The following is a 22,314-nucleotide window of genomic DNA, read 5'->3' on the forward strand; positions in this document are numbered from 1 at the left end:
ATTTCTGGTTGCTTAATCAAAGTTAGCTCGCTAAATTGTATTTAAATAGGCAAGTCCGTTAAGAACAAATTCTTATTTTCAATGATGGCCTAGTGGGTTAAACTGCCTGTTCAGGGGCAGAACGACAGATTCGTACCTTAGGTTTGAACTTGAAACCTTCCGGTTACTAGTCCAACGCTCTAACCACTAGGCTACCCTACCGCCCCGCTGATCCTCGCTGATCCTGTATTGTAGTATGCACCTCTGCTCAGCTCCTGTCTTAATTCTGGTGGTGCAGACTTGAGTCTTGCCAGGATGCCATGGCATGACAATTTATCATTCTGTCATAGCCTTGCTTACAATATACCTACAACAAACAAGTTCTGGGGTATAGGAACATTGCAAAAATTTTCACAGTAAGGTGTATTGGTATGAAATAAATGCAATGATATTCAACATTGGATCTGAGCTTGATAGACTAGACTGGGCGTCGATAAGACGTTCCGTTTATTTGCGAAAGACTGGTCGCTAATCTGATTGGCTGTCCCGGGTGCCACATGAAAAGGCTTCCGAACAGAGGTGTTCATTGATTGGTTCATTCGGTCTTTGTCTGAGATGCAGCTGAGAAGGCTGTCCCGTTTGAATGTGCAGGGATTGGAAGGGACCATTTCCATGGACCATCTGTCTCACAGGCTAGTGATACAACAAAGGGAGCCAGGATGGTGTTAGTACATGTCGGATATTTGGTTCTTCCCGTATTTGGCTCTGTGAGAAATAGAGGTACAGTTATTTCTTTATTCTATCCAGTTTTGTCTCTTCTCGTTCCTATATATGTAAATATTAAAGCTAACTAGCTGTCATCTGCAATGGCCAAGCTAATAATGCTAGCTGTCCAGAAAGCTAGCTGCTGAGCTAACCAGACAGCTGCGCTCGAGCGAATAAAATCCGGATTTGCAGTAAAGGTTGTAATCGAACCATGTCAAACGACATATGCAAAATAGTTAGCTATGTAGCTAATACAGCTATAACGAATTAGTAACGTTAATGTTTTGTCATCCGTTCTACCTTGCACGTATTATTGTCAAACGTTATCCTCTCAAGGCAACTAAACAAAATGGTAACTAGCTGAACAAGACAGCTAGCTAGTTTATCTGGACAGGCTAATATTTTGGTTATAGACGCGCGCGTAGTCCGTAGAATACCGTCATTTTGGATGTAACGTTAGCTAACTAGCTAGTGGCTTCGTTTGTCCCACTAACGGTTAATTATATTTTTCACCCTCTACTAATACCGTAACAACTGTGTGTTTTTAATCTGACCAAACAGCTGGTTAGCGAACATGACATCAGTGACATCAATTGTTTATCCATTTTGGTGTTGGCGAGCCTCGAGTCTTGACAACATGGTGTGTGGGGTGGGTTAGTTGTTGCCTTCAGCGAATCTGTTGTGTAGCTAGATGTGTTTATTGGTTGAGGCTGTACTTTTTTAAAATATCGGCTAAATCCATCATTTATATTTATATACATTTTTAATTATGCGATGAACGCCCTAAAATTACTAATTGAACGTGGCAATAGGAGCTGGTCAGGTGGGTTAAAATGTGATGCAGCCTACGACGCGTTTTCTTATTAGGAACATATAGTACGGTCAAGAACACTATCCCCTAGGTTTGGAAAATTGTTTTTATTGTCTCAAACCCGAAACCAAACCCCATCTCTATTTTGAGACTATCTAGCAATATGTTCAAGGGAAAACATGAGCACAACTGACCGCCTTTTGTTTTGCTCGATTGCAAACACCATACTACCCAAATTGACCAAAATAACATCCTCCATATGCAGCAAAAGGCTATATGTGCTGATTATATAATTATACTAATATGAACGTGCATTTTAAAATACATGCAGTAGCACCAATGATTTCATTGTGCTTTTATTTGTGTTCTTTTTCCCTGTTCCATAGTATCGAGGCTGGCGCTACATTCCGCATTTCTCAGACCTTTGTCCCCTTCATTGTGTAGCTAACGATCATCTGCTGCTGTCTGCCGTAGCCTCTGCCTGTTCTCTGCATCTAGCTGTATTGTGAACCCCTTCCTCATTTCCTCTTTCCATCTGAAGACGACATTGGCATTAAAACCCGAGTTCTCCCACTCATACCGTATCCTTCTGTGTAACAGACTAAAGAATAACACCTTCTCTAGAAAACAGTTTGTCTTTATTTAAACTGTCATGTTGCTCTTTAGTACATAATCCATTGTAGCATTAGGCCTATTACTATAAAATGTCGTTGTGATTTTCCCATTCAGTGTGGATAGACTACATTCTGCTGTAAATTTCTGTAAAGTGGATACATTTTGACCCCTTGGCCCCCGATTCGATTATAGCCAGGTTTGATAGAACTTGTGGATTGCTGTCTCCAGTCATCCCCCTTCAATCAAAGGTGCATTGTACCACTTCCATATCTGATGGCCTGTTTGAAACATAAATCACATTCATTCCCCCTCCCAAATGCTATCATCCTAATCACATTTAAACCAATTGGACAGTAACTGGCTGCAATATATCTGCATTCTAATTTGCGTGTCTTTATTTCTCAAACGATCTGAAATTGCCACCTTTGATGGTCCATTGCACCTGTTCTAGTGGCTAAACGGCCAGTCGTAATCCTAACCATGTGTACGAGCCATTGTTTCTTCTAATTTAATTAATCCATTTAGTTTGTCACTGCGAATCTACGAGTCTTAACTCAACTCGCCGTTTAAAATTCGTTTTGTTATCCACTATCATGCCAAACTCCCCAGTATCTTACACACCTCCACATAATGGTATCCATTTTACAGGGATGTGTATATCACGCACTGCTGTAGAACTCCTTTTAGAATCAAAGTGTCTTTATTCTTTGGTTGTGCTTTCTCTCTACCGTATGTTCTTGTATTAGAACCTAATGCATGATCATTTTTAAAATTCTGTTTATGTTTTCACATTGAACAGCAGATTACAATGTAATCTTTGTGTAGAGATGTCCCTGCTGTACTGAAATGTGCTGTAGCATACACATCTACTCATTGGATGCTGCTTCTGTTCTGTTAATCCTACAGAGCATGGTCAGGCCTTGCCTTTGGTCATTATTTGCATGTAGTTGCATTATTACTATTATCACACAGTGCCACACATACTAATATTTTCCAATAAAGACTTCTAGTATTTTTCCTAACCTTCAGTGTGCTTTTTGCTGATTTCCATGTGTGTTTCCACCCCACCTTGCTGTCACTGAGGCAGTCCCCCCTCTACCTCTCAGTGCTCTCATCTCTCTTTGCAGAGGCACTTTAAGGTGCTTCTCTCTCCCGAGTCCCAATCATAGTATTAGGGACAGCCAAATCTCTTGTCCTGCTGTGAAAATTAATTTTGACTGAGACATGGGAGGCAGTGATTAATGTAGGAACCATACAGTCAACCCCCCCCCCCCCCCCCCCCCCCCCCCCCCCAATCAATACACATTCCATCTGTATTTAACGGTCTCTTGTCAACATTGCTTCTATACTATAGCAGTAGTGACCAAAACTTGCTCCTCTTTTCATCCTTTCCGCCTGTCTCGGTTTTAGTAAAGTTAACATTGTCGCTGTCGGGTTACGAAAGTATTATTCCGTATTATGCACAGTGTCACACGCAACTGACGAATTTGGCTTTACGTTTTTTTGTGAAATATTAGTCTTGAATTGGCGTCTTTCAGATACTGACCAGGATTGGAGTATTGGGGTATTGTTGATAGGCTGAATGCGCACCTTGAAGTCCCTCGACATAACACACAACATTAAACACTGATATAAATGCTATGTCGGTTCTGTTTACTATGTTGTTCTTGAAGTGTCTTGACAGAAGTGGCACCAGCCATTCAATAGCTATACAGAGTGGGTAAACACAGGGCATTTGAATGTTACATATAAAACAAACTTATAGGCTAGCCTATATCTCAAAACTAGCAAGTAAAATGTTTATATTGACAGCAATACTTCGCCACTTCTTTACCTTGACATATACAGTGGGGCAAAAAAAGTATTTAGTCAGCCACCAATTGTGGAAAATAAGTATTTGGTCAATAACAAAAGTTTATCTTAATACTTTGTTATATACCCTTTGTTGGCAATGACAGAGGTCAAATGTTTTCTGTAAGTCTTCACAAGGTTTTCACACACTGTTGCTGGTATTTTGGCCCATTCCTCCATGCAGATCTCCTCTAGAGCAGTGATGTTTTGGGGCTGTTGTGTTTGCAAGACTTTCAACTCCCTCCAAAAATGTTCTATGGGGTTGAGATCTGGAGACTGGCTAGGCCACTCCAGGACCTTGAAATGCTTCTTACGAAGCCACTCCTTCGTTGCCCGGGCGGTGTGTTTGGGATCATTGTCATGCTGAAAGACCCAGCCACGTTTCATCTTCAATGCCCTTGCTGATGGAAGGAGGTTTTCACTCAATCTCACGATACATGGCCCCATTCAGTCGTCCTGGTCCCTTTGCAGAAAAACAGCCCCAGAGCATGACGTTTCCACCCCCATGCTTCACAGTAGGTATGGTGTTCTTTGGATGCAACTCTGCATTCTTTGTCCTCCAAACACGACGAGTTGAGTTTTTACCAAAAAAGTTATATTTTGGTTTCATCTGACCATATGACATTCTCCCGATCTTCTTCTGGATCATCCAAATGCTCTCTAGCAAACTTCAGACGGGCCTGGACATGTACTGGCTTAAGCAGGGGGACACGTCTGGCACTGCAGGATTTGAGTCCCTGTCGGCGTAGTGTGTTAATGATGGTAGGCTTTGTTACTTTGGTCCCAGCTCTCTGCAGGTCATTCACTAGGTCCCACCGTGTGGTTCTGGGATTTTTGCTCACCGTTCTTGTGATCATTTTGACCCCACGGGGTGAGATCTTGCGTGGAGCCCCAGATCGAGGGAGGTTATCAGTGGTCTTGTATGTCTTCCATTTCCTAATAATTGCTGCCACAGTTGATTTCTTCAAACCAAGCTGCTTATCTATTGCAGATTCAGTCTTCCCAGCCTGGTGCATGTCTACACTTTTGTTTCTGGTGTCCTTTGACAGCTCTTTGGTCTTGGCCATAGTGGAGTTTGGAGTGTGACTGTTTGAGGTTGTGGACCGGTGTCTTTTATACTGATAACAAGTTCAAACGGGTGCCATTAATACAGGTAACGAGTGGAGGACAGAGGAGCCTCTTAAAGAAGTTACAGGTCTGTGAGAGCCAGAAATCTTGCTTGTTTGTAGGTGACCAAATACTTATTTTCCACCATCATTTGCAAATAAATTCATAAAAAATCCTACAATGTCATTTTCTGGATTTTTCTTCTCATTTTTTCTGTCATAGTTGAAGTGTACCTATGATGAAAATTACAGGCCTCATCTTTTTATGTGGAAGAACTTGCACAATTGGTGGCTGACTAAATACTTTTTTTGCCCCACTGTATGCACTTAGATGCATATTCTCCTTTGGTTCATTATGCAATGGCACTTAGCTGTTTAGATGACCTAGATCAATCAGCAGCAAACAGAACTCAATTAGCAAAACAACTTTCTCTGCCTGTATTTTGAATCAAACTGTATTCCAAGTGGATTTGAACATATCAATACAATTTACAGTAAAATAGACAGTAAAATACATTGCATAAACCCTACTAAGGTAGATTAAGTCTGTGACCAGCATTACACCTTAGTGAGTGTCGTTGGTACCTCTTTGCTATGTCTTCGGCAGACTTCTTTGTGGGTGTATCACTTTAACACACTGATGTAATTAGCCTAAATAAGTGTGATTTAGAATATGGCAAAACATTTGTACGGGGAGAAAGTTTGTGGGCTAGGCCTATTTGTTTATTGATAATAGAAAAGTATGCTAGATTGTGTTCAATTTGGTCTTCACGTGACCAATTCAATAAGACTCCATTTATTGTACAGAGCATGCATACTCAAGACTGCCTTCATTACATTTACATTTTAGTCACTCAGCTGATGATCTTATCCAGAGCAGCTTACAATTAGTGCATTCATCTTAAGATAGTTGTGATGTGTAGTCCCAACTAGCTATCTCATGTTCTTGTGAGGAGAGACTTCCTATGACAGTTGCTTGTACTAAGAGGTCCGGCTAAGGTTCATAGCCTTCCTACCTAGAGCACGCAGGTAAAGGCTATTGTCAGCGCCTTATTCTTCAAATACTTACAAGGTCATATTAGGCAGTCAATGGCATACATTATTCAACACTGCTGTAGTGTTCTATGCAAGCAGCTGCTTTATATTTCGTTTTACATTTGCGTTCTAATCCTGAGATGAAATGGTACACATACCATTAATACAAGTGCCTTACTTTACTGTATTAAGCACGGGACACCTATCCATAATGACTTCTGAATCTTTTGGGTTATTTATATGCATAAGGTTTTTTCTTAGCTACCCCCTCAAACCAATTTCATACTGCCGGGGTAGGCCGACCATACTAAATCCTTCAGGATTGGTTGATAGCTACTGCACTGCTTAGCCTACACATTACCTCGTCCCCTCCCCTATTCGTGCATTGTAAAGTAATGGGATGCTCATGCTACCGATGGAATGGGGTGTGTAGTGTAGATGAGGATTATGTTGGGGAGAATAGTAGCAGTGATTATAAAACTGCAGAGACAGCCGGGTCAGACTGCTGCAGTCATGGGTGGGCAGGGCTACATGCCTGTCAGTCAAACGGGGGAGACATGCCGCACTGTGGGGAGGGGCTGGCTGTATGTGTGCACATGCTTCTCTGGAGGGGCTGAAAGCTCAGATATGCACCAGTCAGGAGATTTTACAGCCCGAGCTCAGCGCTGAGAGAGTTATGTGCAGAGAGAGACTATGCTGCAGATGCTGTGAGAGGTGCAATGTGTGCCAAATAAGGCCATTTGATATGCTATTTTATATTCCTTCTATGGTCCATTTATGATTTATAATCATCATAGCACTGATAGTTTCCACCTTGTTATTATTTTTATTTTATTTAACTAAGTAAGTCAGTGATGAACATTTTTTATTTACAATGATGGCCTTCTGAGGAACAGTGGGTTAACTGCCTATATGAATGGGGAAAAAATATATAATTGATTCTTAGTTTTTAGTAGGGTCTGTTTAACCCATTTGTTATTGGGGTCCCTGTATCTTTGCACAACAGTGACGTAAAACATTGCGACAGAACGGAGTGAAACGGCATCCTGTGGTCCACCAAAACCAGAAGCCAATTTTTTTTAAATTCTGCTCTACTTCCTCAGCCAGCAAACACAATTTCTCCTCTTATGGATCTGAGGTCCACTAGGGTTCTTATGTCTCAAGGCAATATCTACTGTAGCAAAAGGATAACCAAGCAGAATCTGCTTTGAATTACGTAGGCTATGATGTACAAAGGGGGAAAAAGGAATAATGACCAAATTTAGAGTTGATCTGAAGTACCCTCCGGATTGTAATTGAATAACCACTGTATCAAAGAAATGTATTTAAATAAGTGTAATTTCTTACAAAATATCTAATCATCAGCTAAAAATGAACCCATAGAGCATTTAGAACCAATGCTTATCGTAGTCATTACGTAGACATGTAATGCAGGTAGCCTAGTGGTTAGTGGTGGGCCAGTAACCAAAAGGTTGCTGGATCGAATCCCTGAGCTGACATAAAAATCTGTCGTTCTGCCCCTGAACAAGGCAGTCAACCCATTGTAGCCGTCATTGTAAATAAGAATTTGTTCTTAACTGACTTGCCTAGTTAAATAAAGGTTACATAATATTTTTTTAAACATTACATAGGCAGTGTTACTGGAAACTCCCTTCCAAACAGTAAATATGATGACTACGCTCTTGTCTCTGCATCAAATTGGAACAACATTGCATAGCTGTTTTACAAGCCACTTATCATTTATGGATTTTTAGTAGTAGCATTTTATCACAGTGATACAGTAAAAAAAACACAGTTTACTTTAACTAGGATGGCACTAAAGATGTCTATACATGGAGCCTGGCCATTCATAGTCAGTCTGTGGGGTTGTGCTTTTCACATGAGGCCTGCCTGCATGTCTTAAAGATGAGAGCCATCCCAGCCCCCCCAGACCTTGGTGTCTGTCCCCCCGCGCAGACAGCTGGTAGACTATAACTGGAGACTATAACTGGAGTTAAAGGAGCAGCTGCAGTGCCTCCCCCTCCCCACACTTCCCTCCTCTGGGCGTAATGGATATTGATTGTTTGGCTGTGACCCAGCACCATGCTGATTCAGCAGGTTGGCCAGAGCTTTACTCACTACTCCTCCTTCCATAGACCGAGAGGCAGCCCTAACCCAGGGTTGGTACTTGAGGAATATACCGTGCCTTTAGAAAGTTCATACACCTTGACTTATTCTATCTTTTGTTACAGCCTGAATTCTAAATGGATTAAATAGATTTTTCTTCCCAACCATCTACACACAATACACCATAATGACAAAGTGAAAACATGTTTTTGAAAAATGTTAGCAAATTTATTGAAAATGAAATACAGAAACATTTAATTTACAAAACTATTCACACCCCTGAGTCAATACTTTGTAGAAGCACCTTGGGTGGTGGTTACAGCTTTGAGTCGTCTTGGTTATGTCTATCAGCTTTATACATCTGGATTTGGGGATTTTCTCCCATTTCTTCCTAGCAGAATTTCGCAATCTCTGTAAAGTTAGATGGGGTGTGGTAGTGAACAGCAATCTTCAAGTCTTTCCACAGATTTTCAATAGGATTCAAGTCTGGGATTTTCCTGGGCCACTCAAGGACTTTCACATTCTTGTTCTGAATCCATTACAGCGTTGCTTTGACTGTATGCTTGAATTCATTGTCCTGTTGGAACGTAAATCTTCGCCCCAGTCTGTTTGCCCTCTGATAACAGAACTCAGCAGATTTGGCTCCATTCATTGTTCCCTCTAACTTTACTAGTCTCCCAGTCCCTGCTACTGAAAAGCATCCCCATAGCATGATGCTGCCATCACCATGCTTCACAGTAGGGATGGTGTTAGAAGGATGAAGAGCTGTGCTTGGTTTTCTCCAGACATAGTAGGGCTGGGCGACATGACCAAAATATTATATCACTGTATTGTAATTTATTTTAAATAATATTGACTATTTGAAATGTTTTATTTATTTACCTTTTGCTTTATGAGTTGGCAACACATACATTGTAAGTGATTTCAATAGGTTTTTCTCTCTTCTGATTTGTTTTATACTGTTCAATTAAACTTAAACCTAAAATAATTTTCATACATTTCTGAATTCCCTGCAATCATTTGAGATCATTTCCACACTGCCACGTAGGGCTGCACGATGTTGCAATTGTGATTTGACTTGCGATTTAGAGCACAACACTTGGGTGAACTTTTAGAATCATAGAAAATATAATGAATATTCTATAGTTAGAATTTAATAGTATGTATTTTGAATACAGTGTTTGACATGCCAACTAATTAAAATGCCAGGGAGGAGTTATTGTCACAGGGTAGGAACCAAAGTGTTTGTTTCCTAGGGGACCCTATAATCTTTGGCTACGTTTTGTTTTCTCTTAGCTACTTCATGTTGCTAACATTTTAATGCTTTGTATTTTCCTCTTTAATTTAGTAGATACTGTTGCACAAACGACATGCTTATTTAGGTCTACACCATCACTGGTATTATCAGGCTGTATAGCTTATTACGTTTGCGCTGACACAGCTGGCTAGCGAGCTAATAAATGTAGTAACTTCGATTAGCATTAGCGGCTAAAAAGATTTAGGTCCAACTTGCTAGGAAAAGACAAACTAGCTGTTTGCAGATGTAAGAAATACAAACTAATAGTGTAAATATAGAACTCTAGTGCATTTAAATTAAGAAGCTAAGTGAAGCGGCATCCTTGTCGCATGTGCTGCATTGACCATGCAGTCTGAACGCAAGTGTGCTCCTCAAGTGACGGGACGGGGCTTGGTCTGTGTGGAAGCGGCATGGAGAAAGAGTGCTGAGAGAGAACTCAAGTAGTTAAGTAATCTATAGAAATGGATTTACCCACGGCATATCACATTTAAAAAATATATATACATTCAAAAAGTTGTAAGGTAAAGTAAAAATCCAAAACGGTCCATACATCAATACCGGTATATTGTAAAATACGGTATACCGCCCAGCCCTAAGACATGGTGCTTTGCATTCAGGCCAAAGAGTTAGGTTTTTGTCTCAACAGACCACAGAATCTTTTGCCTTGTGATCTGTCTTTCATGTGCCTTTTTGCAAACTTCAGGTGTGCTGTCATGTGCCTTTCTCAGGAGTGTCTTCCGTCTGGCCACATGACCAACTACAGCGCAAATGAAGGAAAGGAGACAAGGAGAGGAAACCACTTTAGATTATTGAACCGCACCCCACAGACCTTAAACGGCTGGTGGTTTTAGCAGTTGATTCTATAATGCCAGGCTCCATAATGAGAGGCCTGTAGGACTAGTGCACGTAGGTCTAATGATAGTGCAACAGTTACATCGCTCAGCAGGAAGCCTAGCGGTTAGAGAGTTCGACCAGTAAACGAAACGTCAATGTTTTGAATACCTGAGCCGACAAGGTGAAAAATCTGCCTGTGCCCTTGAGCAAGGCATTTAACCCTAATTTGCTCCAGGGGTGCTGTACTACTATAGATGACCCTGCAAAACAAAGCCTTTCACTGCACCTATCCAGTTTGTGACAATAAAATATATTATTTTAACATGGAGGCAGGTAGATTTTATGATGTTCAACAGTGGCTCTGAATAAGTAGCATGCTAAAGAATATTTTAAAATATGTGCTGCCACAATTCACGGGAACTCGGCACGAGAAACTTACGTTTGTTATCTTATGCTCAGGTCCAATTTAAAACCAGGGTACTTATTCATAATTCATTATACAAACCCACTTAAAACAAAGACCGCATCAAACCTTGAAATCTAACCTAGCATATATTATCAGAAGCAGAGATTCAATCCACAAAACAAAACGGCAGTCATCGTGCCCAGTGTACCCCTTCGCTCCCAGCTGACCCTGTAGAACGACAGGAAATGAGCAGGACAGTTGGGCTCTCTCTGGAGCTTAGAGGTCGCTCTATGGTCTTTCATCTCTTTTGTGTTCCGTCTTCCTGGGTGAGGTCGCTTTCTGTTTTCTCGCTGTGTGTGTTTGATATGTATGACGGTGTGTGAGCTGTATTTTTATTTATTTTATTTAACCAGGTAGGCCAGAACAAGTTCTCATTTACAACTGCGGCCTGGCCAAGATAAAGCAAAGCAGTGCGACAAAATCAAACAACACAGAGTTATACATGATTACGGTGTGTGAGTGATCTGTATGACGGTGTGTGAGTGATCTGTATGACGGTGTGTGAGTGATCTGTATGACGGTGTGTCGGTGATCTGTATGGCGGTGGGTGATTTGATCTGCATGACTGAGTGATCTCTGTTGTGTGTCTGTTTCTGACTGCGCTTCCGATTTTGATGTCTGTCTCTGTTCTGACTGTTTGATGTCTGTCTGTGTGTGTGGTTGTGGTTTCAGTCTGAATATGATCTGTCTGCCTGTCTCTTTGTCTGACTGTAATTGCTCTCTGTTATTCTATTTTGTTATTTTACCCTGTGTGATTGTGCTGCCTGTTAGAGCTGTCTGTGTAGTTGGTCTGTGTAACGTTTGATTGAGTGTGACGGATGACTCCCTCTACTATCTGACTGATTTGGTGTGATCACTCTGTCTACTCTCTCTGGTGTCTTGTCTGATTGGGTGAGTGTTCTCTTGGCTGATTGGTTGTTCTCTCTGTGGATATGATTGGTGTCTCCGTATTGTCTGATGGCAGAGTGTCTTTTCTGTCTTCATTGGTTGGGGTCAACTTCCTCTGAATCCTGATTGGGTGTACTTATCTCCTGCAGGGGCACAATTCACCAGGCATCAGCACAGCCATGCTACCTCATGCCGACACTTCCACCTAGGGGCCCCTCAGGCGCCCATCTCAGCTGAGTTCCCCTTGGGTCACACCAGCCAACCCCCCCAGACTGGCCTGGCCCCTCACCACCCACCGCCCCTGCCGGCCCCCCCTCAGTTCCAGGACGTTACTGGGCCTCCGTTCCTACCTCAGGCCTTACACCAGCAATACCTCATCCAGCAGCAGCTTCTAGAGGCGCAGCACCGCAGGATCCTCCCACACTCCAGGTACTACCACACACACTTGCATGTTCTGTTGGACTCACATTTACAGACATGTTTTGTCTGTTTCTTTCACTCACCCCCTCTAAGGCACTGAGTTGGCCAGACACTAGAACACTACACCCCCTCCAATTTCCATATGCTAATGTATGGAAATGCCTCCTCTGTGCAGACGAACTCTGGAGCGTGCTCCTCTGAACCCTCACAGACTCCGCTCAGGGTACGACTACTCCCCTCCCCTCCATATCCCCCAGCCAATCAGCCAGCAGCCGCGCTACCTGGCCGAGGGCACAGACTGGTGAGTCAAAAAAATAAAAAATAAACGGGGAGCCTTGGAGACGATAAGTCTTTGTTTCATCCTTCCATCTGTCTGGCATTAGTGGTGTTGGTTTATGTCTCTCCCCCTGCCTGTAGGGGTGATCATTTTACTCTGTGTTGATGTTAATATAGGTTTTTGTCCTCTCTCCTCTGTGTCTGTTCGTAGGGACCTTAGTGTGGACGCTGGCCTCTCTCACCAACAGTACCAGCTCCAGCAGCTTCCACAGCACTATCAGCATTACCTGGCGGCATCCCCCAGAATGCACCACTTTCCCAGGAACACCTCGTCTGCACAAGTGGTACTTTCATGACTGTTGGCTGTTGTGGTTGGTCTCTGCTTTGTTCTTTTGTTGTTCTGCTTGTCTATGTTGACTGTTTAGTTGCTGTGTTGTTCACACTCTCTGTGTGATGTATGCCTTTGTCTGTTCATCCATCAATGATTCGGTGCTTGGTCCTGTGTTGTCCAACAGAGTTCTGTTAACTGTTGATGACCGAGTGTCTTCTTTTTTATGTTTGACAGGTTGTGCATGAGATTAGAAACTACCCGTACCCCCAGCTTCACCTGTTGGCTCTGCAGGGCCTCAACCCCTCACGTCACGCTTCCGCTGTACGAGAGAGCTATGAGGTAAATGTCCATTTCTATATCAATTTTACCAATATCTACAGTATACTGAACAAAATATAAATGAAACCATTTCAAAGATTTTACAGAGTTACAGTTCATATAAGGAAATCAATCAATTTAAATAATAATAATTCATGTAGGCCCTAATCTATGGATTTCACATGACTGGGCAGCCATGGGTGGGCCTGGCACGGCATAGGCTCACCCACTTGGGAGCCAAGCCCACTGCCCAGTCATGTGAGGCCAGTTGGGCCTATAGGCATATTCACTAAAACAACATTGGAGGCAGCTTATGGTAGAGAAATGAATGTTCAATTATCTACCATCAGCTCTGGTGGACATTCATGCAGTCAGCATGACAATTGCGTGCTCCTTCAACATGAGACGTCTGTGGCATTGTTGTGTGACAAAACTGCACATTTTAGAGTGGCCTTTTATTGTCCCCAGCACTAGGGGCTCCTGTGTAATGTTCATGCTGTTTAATCAGATGTTTGATATGCCACACCTGTCAGGTGGTTGGATTATCTTAGTGAGGGAGAAATGCTCACTAACAGGTTTGTAAACAAATTTTGTCCATATGGAACATTTCTGGGATCTTTTATTTCAGCTGGGCTTGACAATCTGGACCCTCTATTTCTGAAACTATCTGCCACCATTGTCGCAACCCCTATTACCAGCCTGTTCAACCTCTCTTTCATCTCGTCTGAGATCCCCAAGGATTGGAAAGCTGCCGCAGTCATCCCCCTCTTCAAAGGGGGAGACACCCTGGACCCAAACTGTTACAGACCTATATCCATCCTGCCCTGCCTATCTAAGGTCTTCGAAAGCCAAGTCAACAAACAGGTCACTGACCATTTCGAATCCCACCGTACCTTCTCCGCTGTGCAATCTGGTTTCCGAGCCGGTCATGGGTGCACCTCAGCCACACTCAAGGTACTAAACGATATCATAACCGCCATCGATAAAAGACAGTACTGTGCAGCCGTCTTCATCGACCTTGCCAAGGCTTTCGACTCTGTCAATCACCATATTCTTATCGGCAGACTCAGTAGCCTCGGTTTTTCGGATGACTGCCTTGCCTGGTTCACCAATTACTTTGCAGACAGAGTTCAGTGTGTCAAATCGGAGGGCATGCTGTCCGGTCCTCTGGCAGTCTCTATGGGGGTGCCACAGGGTTCAATTCTCGGGCCGACTCTTTTCTCTGTGTATATCAATGATGTTGCTCTTGCTGCGGGCGATTCCCTGATCCACCTCTACGCAGACGACACCATTCTATATACTTTCGGCCCGTCTTTGGACACTGTGCTATCTAACCTCCAAACAAGCTTCAATGCCATACAACACTCCTTCCGTGGCCTCCAACTGCTCTTAAACGCTAGTAAAACCAAATGCATGCTTTTCAACCGGTCGCTGCCTGCACCTGCATGCCCGACTAGCATCACCACCCTGGATGGTTCCGACCTAGAATATGTGGACGTCTATAAGTACCTAGGTGTCTGGCTAGACTGCAAACTCTCCTTCCAGACTCATATCAAACATCTCCAATCGAAAATCAAATCAAGAGTCTGCTTTCTATTCCGCAACAAAGCCTCCTTCACTCACGCCACCAAGCTTACCCTAGTAAAACTGACTATCCTACCGATCCTCGACTTCGGCGATGTCATCTACAAAATGGCTTCCAACACTCTACTCAGCAAACTGGATGCAGTCTATCACAGTGCCATCCGTTTTGTCACTAAAGCACCTTATACCACCCACCACTGCGACTTGTATGCTCTAGTCGGCTGGCCCTCGCTACATATTCGTCGCCAGACCCACTGGCTCCAGGTCATCTACAAGTCTATGCTAGGTAAAGCTCCGCCTTATCTCAGCTCACTGGTCACGATGGCAACACCCATCCGTAGCACGCGCTCCAGCAGGTGTATCTCACTGATCATCCCTAAAGCCAACACCTCATTTGGCCGCCTTTCGTTCCAGTACTCTGCTGCCTGTGACTGGAACGAATTGGAAAAATCGCTGAAGTTGGAGACTTTTATCTCCCTCACCAACTTCAAACATCAGCTATCTGAGCAGCTAACCGATCGCTGCAGCTGTACATAGTCTATTGGTAAATAGCCCACCCTTTTCACCTACCTCATCCCCATACTGTTTTTATTTATTTACTTTTCTGCTCTTCTGCACACCAATATCTCTACCTGTACATGACCATCTGATCATTTATCACTCCAGTGTTAATCTGCAAAATTGTAATTATTTGCCTACCTCCTCATGCCTTTTGCACACATTGTATATAGACCCCCCCTTTGTTTTCTACTGTGTTATTGACTTGTTAATTGTTTACTCCATGTGTAACTCTTTGTTGTATGCTCACACTGCTATGCTTTATCTTGGCCAGGTCGCAGTTGCAAATGAGAACTTGTTCTCAACTAGCCTACCTGGTTAAATAAAGGTGTTCTCAACTAGCCTACCTGGTTAAATAAAGGTGAAATAAAAAAAATAAAAAAAAGATCATGAAACATGGGACCAACACTTTTTACATGTTGTGTTTATATTTTTGTTCAATATATATTAATGCTATTGCTTGTGTTACACATGGATACTATACTTGTTTTTATGGTTAAGCTTTAATGGCATGATTTAATTCTGTTACCCTAGTCATACCAGTGCTGACCGGTTGCTTTTGCAGAGGTGAAGTGACGTTATCTGTCTAAAGCCTTGCTCTCCTGTGCCCTAGGAGCTGTTGCAGCTTGAAGACAGGTTGGGAAGTGTCAGTAGGGGAGCGGTTCAGACCACCATAGAGAGATTCACCTTCCCACACAAATACAAGAAGGTGAGGAGGCAGCTCTCTGAGTTAGAAATATACACACACAAGTGGAGCTACAGGCAACTGCCAAAATAACAGAAACACTTGAGTAAATGAGTGATAAAGTATATTGAAAGCAGGTACTTCCACACAGGTGTGGTTCCCGAGTTAATTAAGCAATTAACATTCCATCATGCTTAGGGTCTTGTATAAAAATGCTGGGCAGGTCACTGAATGGTTTGATGAGCATGAAAACGAAGTAAACCATATGCCATGGCCATCTGTCACCCCGATCTCAACCCAAATGAACACTAATGGGAGATTCTGGAGCGGCACCTGAGACGGTGTTTTCCACCACCATCAACAAAACATGATGGAATTGATGGAATTTCTCATCAACGAATGGTGTCGCATCCCCCAATAGAGTTCCAGACACTTATAGAATCTATACCAAGGTGCATTGAAGCTGTTGTGGCTCGTGTGACCCAACTTCCTATTAAGACACTTTATGTTGGCGTTTCCTTTATTTTTACAGCTACCTGTATATTGTAAATGTAACCAGTGGGAATTGAATATATTAACCATTAGACCGAGAGGACATCTTCAAGGTCTGAGGACTTACAAGTCTCACAGTGCTACTGCTGCATGAGTGCATGATTCCAAATCACCTCCGGTACTGTATACAAACTCAAAGTTTTAAAAAGCAAAGTCGCTTACTTCTGAAGCCTTAGTGGTCTCTTTAAAAACTCTTGACCCTGTCTGATTCTAATCTGGATATGTCATTTGATTGGTCCACAGAGGAAGCCTCTGGATATGAAGATTGGCGAGGAGGGCGAGGAGACTGATGTGGATGAGAAATGTACCATCTGCCTGTCGATGCTGGAGGAGGCAGAGGACGTCAGGTAATGAATGTTTGCAACACTTAACCTACTGGAGCCTATGGAATTCAAAGAACCCACTGAACAAGTGTGATGTGCATACTGTATATTTTCTTTTTCAGTGTGTGAGTTGACGACCAGACGATTGACTTTCTTCCTTTTCTCTCCCGTCTCACCTGTCCAGGCGTTTACCCTGCATGCACCTCTTCCACCAGGGCTGTGTGGATCAGTGGCTGGCGACAAGCAGGAAGTGTCCAATCTGCCGCGTGGACATCGAGACGCAGCTCCACCCAGACAGCTGATGTCACAGGGGTGGAGCCTGACGGTCTGGCTGCTGTCAATCACCCTGGCGTGGATCCTGCTCCCTTCCACCCGGCCCTGCCTCTCCCAACATGGGTGCTTTGCCAAATGTCTCCAGTCGTCACGTGACATCATAGCCCTCTCTGACTCACGCTTTACTGAGCCAATCCAGGATTACTTACTGCACGAGAGACCGGAGACTGACTCTCTCTCTCTCTCTCTCTCTCTCTCTCTCTCAATAAAAGCACATCCCCAGCAAAAAGACATGCAAACACTCACTCACACATACATTACATACTATATACACATGTGCACACAGGGTTTACTAGTTGCTTGCTGGTGGTTGGGTGTTGTTGCTGTTGTGTTGTAGTTAGGGGAGGCAGGTGTGTTTCCTGTGTCTTTGTAGCATGTTCTTAAAGCCATGACATTAATGTACAGAGTGAAAAGCACACAACCCCACTTGCCAGCCAGCCTGCCACATACACACACACACACACTGCTTATTCTGCCACAACAGGAAGCTAATCAACCACTTAAAAGCCCTGTCGCCATGTTTGCCTACAGATCATTTGTGGTAGTACAGTAGCAGCATCAGACACAGTGGTATTTTGACCCCTCACTTTGTTATAAGAGGGGGACTGAGTGTTCAGATCTCACCCAGCTTCTACTTTTTGCAATACAGTAGTTGTACATTTGCTTGGGACTGATGCTGCCATCAGTGTTCGGACAAAATACAACTATTTCACTGCTGTCATGTCGGCCTGCCCCAATGCATGGGGTGGCGTGTGTTTTTGAGTAAATACAGAGGTTAGTGAGTGTTTTTAACCAAATGTGTTATGGTATTGCTTGACCTGCCGCAATGTGTGTGTTCTGCCCCAGTGTGTGGGTTTCAGTGTATGTTTAACCAATGCTTGCGCGTGAGTGACAAACTTAAAGTGCAGGTTCAAGTGTGTGTTAAGGGTAATATAGAAGTTAGCTTAACAGTGATTTGATTGGAGTGCTTGTAGAATACAAAGCCAAATAAGGAATACAATTATTATTATTTTTAAATGTAGTAGGACTTATCATGCACTGCAGTGACTGAGTGAGATGTGGGGCCTTCTGGTTAAGCAGAAGTGTTAGCTGCCCTGAAAACAGCGACTCTTTGCCATCCACTCCTGTCGCAGGTGTTAAGGCTGAGCAGTGTAGTGAAATGCATGTTTCAATGTTGGCTTGGGCTGTCGTGTTAGCGTTCAACAACAAAAAATGGATGGCAGAGGAGGGTGTTGTCTGTGCATGACTTAGTTAATCTCAGCTGTGATTATCAACTCAACACAAACAAACAAATGAAGAAAAAGGGAGCACGATGTCAGTGGTTGTCCCTGACCTGTAGCGTGTGTTCATACTGTCCCTTTTTGGTGGCAAACAAAATGGAATCTTATTGTTTACCTTATTGCCTAAAGAACAAGCACATGTGATAGATATAGCAACAACCCCTTTTTGTTATTGCATTTCCGTTGGTTTCCGTATATTTAGGTATAAACGCGCACTGTTTTGGACCGAGTGAGGAGCTTGTGTGTTGAACTTGTTTTTATGTGTCAGATCTCCCCTCGTGGTTGCTATGCTGGTTGCTATGCTGTATTGCTAGAACAACTATGTAGAATGTTGTGTGATGGGGGCAGTATCCTCCCCACAGTGCATATGGACAGGACTGGGCTGGGGTCAAAATGAGGACCAAAATAACGGTCATAGAACACTTTTTGTTGTCAAAAAAACAACTCTTTAAATGTTGATATTGTGTGTGCTTTCCTTTTTGTTTTGTTGCTATGTTATGTCTGAGTCAATGTGCATGAACACTACATAGGTTTTTAAGGATTGGCACAGGTCCTGTACTATGCATTGAGGACTCGATGTGAAGTATTAGGACAGACCCTAAATGCCCTGTAGACTGAAGGATGAGTTGTGATGGATTGGGACTGACCCTAACTGTCCTGTGCACTGCCAGTGTTGATACTGACTCCTCCTTTAGTCTAGTTTTTTATGGGAAGTTTTGATAGTTTACACAGGGTGTTGTCAGTTGAGATGCCTTAAGTATTTAACAATCATTATTTATTACTAACTGTAGATATCGTGTGTACGTATTTAATTTTATATAGTTTTTTTCTGCAATTGAATCATTTATTTATTTAGATATAACACAATGGTTTTAAAAAATTGAACGATTACCTCTTTTTTGCATTTTTGCATTGTTTTAATTCAATGGGAATGCTTCGCATGCAGTTGTATTTTTCCTGAAGAAACTAAACTAAAAAGACCTGCTGTTTGATCTCTCTCCCCGAGCCGGCTGTGTTATGTTTACTGTCCCGGGCTGAGCTGTCGAGCCTGCTCTTCTCATGTGGTGCTGTGGATAGTGGTGCTGTGGATATCTTGGTTACATTCCATTCAATGCAATTTTCTCTGATCCCTATGCTGTGATGTAGTGGACAAACTGCAATGGAGTGAAATGTTTTTAAGTTTGTAATTTGTCTTGTTTTGCACTCATAGTTTTAACATGGGAACCCTCTCACTGGCATAAAGCAGTTACGATCGTAGATGTATTGTTATTATTACTGTATACTTTGTCATTTCCAGTTCTCTGCCTCATCCCTCTCTCCTTTCTTTAAAAAGCAAAACATGTTCCTTTTCTGTGTTGGGATATTTCTCCTTCCCTCTTTTCCAAATATCTTGTAGTTTTGAGCCCAACAAGTGCCTCGCTTCTAGTGTTGAGATATTTCCTTATGATTGTAGCTATTTTTGTTACCGAGCCACACAAACTCCTACGCTCAGTTACTCGAAAGCCATCATGCCTGAACTAGGTACATATTTATCTGGAGGTCTTACTCCTGCATTACACGGGCACCATGATGAACTGTAGGCTATGTTCAAATGCTGTATAATGTTGTCCTTCCTTTCTTATTCCCTCCTCTCTCACTTCTCTCATTGTCACCACTGACCAACCTGCAAGGTGAAGGAAATATGACGTTAGCCTCCATAAGTGGAGTGTGGTAACTTTAAGGTGGTGTGGTCAGCGTCCTATTGCTTTCACTAACCAAATAGATCTGTGGATACCTTTATGAGAATAAAGAAAGCAGCATTTTAGGAGTACTTGGAAATTGAATTTTTTAGTTTAACCTTGACCTAATCTAATAATACCTTTGAAATATTTTACTTTATCGATTATACAAATTAAGGAAATATTTGACAAATCTCTGTGAAAATGTTTCACTGTGTTCATCTGCGCTACACTAATTATTCTTATTATTCCGTCTTTTCCTTTCCTTTATTATTTTGTCTTACCGTCCATCCTTCCCTCCACTCAGAACCCATCCAATGTTTCCTATCACAATCCTCTCTATGTAAAACAAGAACAGACAGAGGATCTCTTAAAGCACAACCTTACTAAAAATGCATGTTTTTCTCAGGTTTGAATATATTCTTAATGGTATGTAAGTATATGGTGAAAATATTTGTAGATATACAAAGAATATTACAGAATTAATTTTGCTGCTTCTTGCATCTGAAAAACTGAAGGAAAGAGAAAATATCTCAAAGTGCCAGTGATAGGGCTGCCGCCATCTTTGTATAAGGTCTGCTGTTTAGCCGTGACTGCGCAATGTTTTTCAATATAGGAGATTTTATCGGAGAATATAACTATTTATCATTAATATTAAAGCAATAGCTCATTAATGATGAGTGTGTTGATGAACTGGATGAGCATATTGTGTAAATGTTAGATTCACATTTGGTGGAATTTTGTACTTTATTTATTACTACTACTAATAATGATTTTAAAAGTTGCATCGCTAAACCCAAACTGTTCTGTTTTTTTATTTACATTTTATTTCAAGGCTGGTATATTATCCTTTTTTGTATGTGCTCTTTTTGTAATAAATTGGATCAAATGGAAGGTGTATAAATCTGGTGTTTGTGGAATGAGTAGAAGTTACCTTGTGTCCCTAAAATTAAGGCCAGTTATGACTCTTTGAAGTTAGAGGAGAAGGATGAAAGAAAAATGAAAAAAGAATCCCTACAAAATGCTTTGCTTGAGAATGAGACACATGATCTCCATCCTGATGAGGTTGACAATCCTCTTTTTTGATTTGTTTTCTGAGTCTGTCTTCACAAGGTAATCGAAATCTCACCGGGAGATGAACACATCCGTCAAACCACAATCTTAAAAAGCAGTTTTGAAAAACAAAAAGTGTTTTGGAATAAGCAGTACAAAATAGTATACTCTCTTATAAAACCTAATTTACAACAAAGCAGCTGAGCAACATGCCATTCCTGATAATGGGTACTTTTAAAATGGTGGCACAATCATGTTACCTGGCCTTATGACCCTATTGTGTTTTAGCCATAAACGCCAGGCCACTTGCCTTCAGTAGTAATGCAATAAAGCTAAACTAGTAAGATATTCTAGAAATGTAGTAATAAATATATAAACATTTTCCTTTCCTGAGATCATGACCATATAGATGCAATAACATTTTTAAAATGAAACCGTTGCCCACATCCAAACTCCATTCAGAGTTTGTATCTCTTCATTACGGAGTTGCTTGGGTAGAGTCCAACACACGGCGAGGCCTCTATCCTCTGCTGTGCAAAGGACATACGTTTTCATATAGTGGAGAAGTCTCAATATGAGGTCTTTAGTACTTTGGGTAGAGGACCCTGAAGATCTGTCCGTCCGCCTTCTTGGTGTTCAGCCACTTTCCACACAGGAAGATGGTGGTGACACCGTTGGCTGTGTTGGTGACCTCCACGCGGTCCAGCAGCCAGCCGGGGCTGAGGCGGGTATTGTCATGCTCCACACACACTCTCAGCAGCTCACCCATGTCCAACATCTCTAGCAGGAAGCGGTCCGTCTGGCCACGCTCAAACAGGTTGCGGAACTTCTGACGTAGCGACCGGCGGCCCGAGTCGCCGTTGGAACCGTAGATGGTGATGAAGACATTGGCATCGGTGCCTGCCCCCTTCTCGTCGCCCGTGATGAGGATGATCTCGTACTTGACAGGCACCAGGCTGCGGGCTTTGCTGGCGAAGCTCTCGATGGCCTTGGTGCACTCGATGGTCACAAACTCGTCCCTCTTCGGGGAGAGGGGGATCAGGGCATTGCAGATGAATATGAACCTGGGATAGAGAAGGATAATGATTGTCTCTTCCACAAGACACAAAATTCCTGGGTTTCCACACAGT

The 22,314-nt window shown here is 42.5% G+C and overlaps 2 protein-coding genes across 3 annotated transcripts in view; one reads left to right on the forward strand and one right to left on the reverse strand.

Moving 5' to 3' along the window:
• The first annotated feature begins 572 nt into the window (after positions 1 to 572).
• LOC109868030 (E3 ubiquitin-protein ligase RNF165) lies at positions 573 to 21,029 on the forward strand. Of its 2 annotated transcripts, none has more exons than XM_020457401.2 (8): positions 573 to 759; positions 11,903 to 12,182; positions 12,349 to 12,474; positions 12,661 to 12,793; positions 13,015 to 13,119; positions 15,857 to 15,949; positions 16,721 to 16,824; positions 16,985 to 21,029. In XM_020457401.2, the coding sequence occupies exons 1-8, from the start codon at positions 699 to 701 to the stop codon at positions 17,100 to 17,102; spliced, it is 1,020 nt and encodes a 339-aa protein (XP_020312990.1). In that variant the 5' UTR covers positions 573 to 698; the 3' UTR covers positions 17,103 to 21,029. The 2 variants fall into 2 exon arrangements, with proteins under 2 accessions (XP_020312990.1, XP_020312989.1); XM_020457400.2 differs by having other exon boundaries at positions 574 to 759; positions 15,854 to 15,949.
• Positions 20,971 to 22,314, reverse strand: part of loxhd1a (lipoxygenase homology PLAT domains 1a) — a 49,664-nt gene continuing 48,320 nt past the window's right edge. The window contains exon 41 of the mRNA XM_031802660.1: positions 20,971 to 22,248. Within this exon, the coding sequence (XP_031658520.1) occupies positions 21,768 to 22,248 (481 nt within the window). The 3' untranslated portion in view covers positions 20,971 to 21,767. The remainder of the gene's footprint in view (positions 22,249 to 22,314) is intronic.

The sequence above is a fragment of the Oncorhynchus kisutch genome, linkage group LG23 (genome assembly GCF_002021735.2).
Source record: "Oncorhynchus kisutch isolate 150728-3 linkage group LG23, Okis_V2, whole genome shotgun sequence".
Taxonomy (NCBI): Eukaryota; Metazoa; Chordata; class Actinopteri; order Salmoniformes; family Salmonidae; genus Oncorhynchus; species Oncorhynchus kisutch.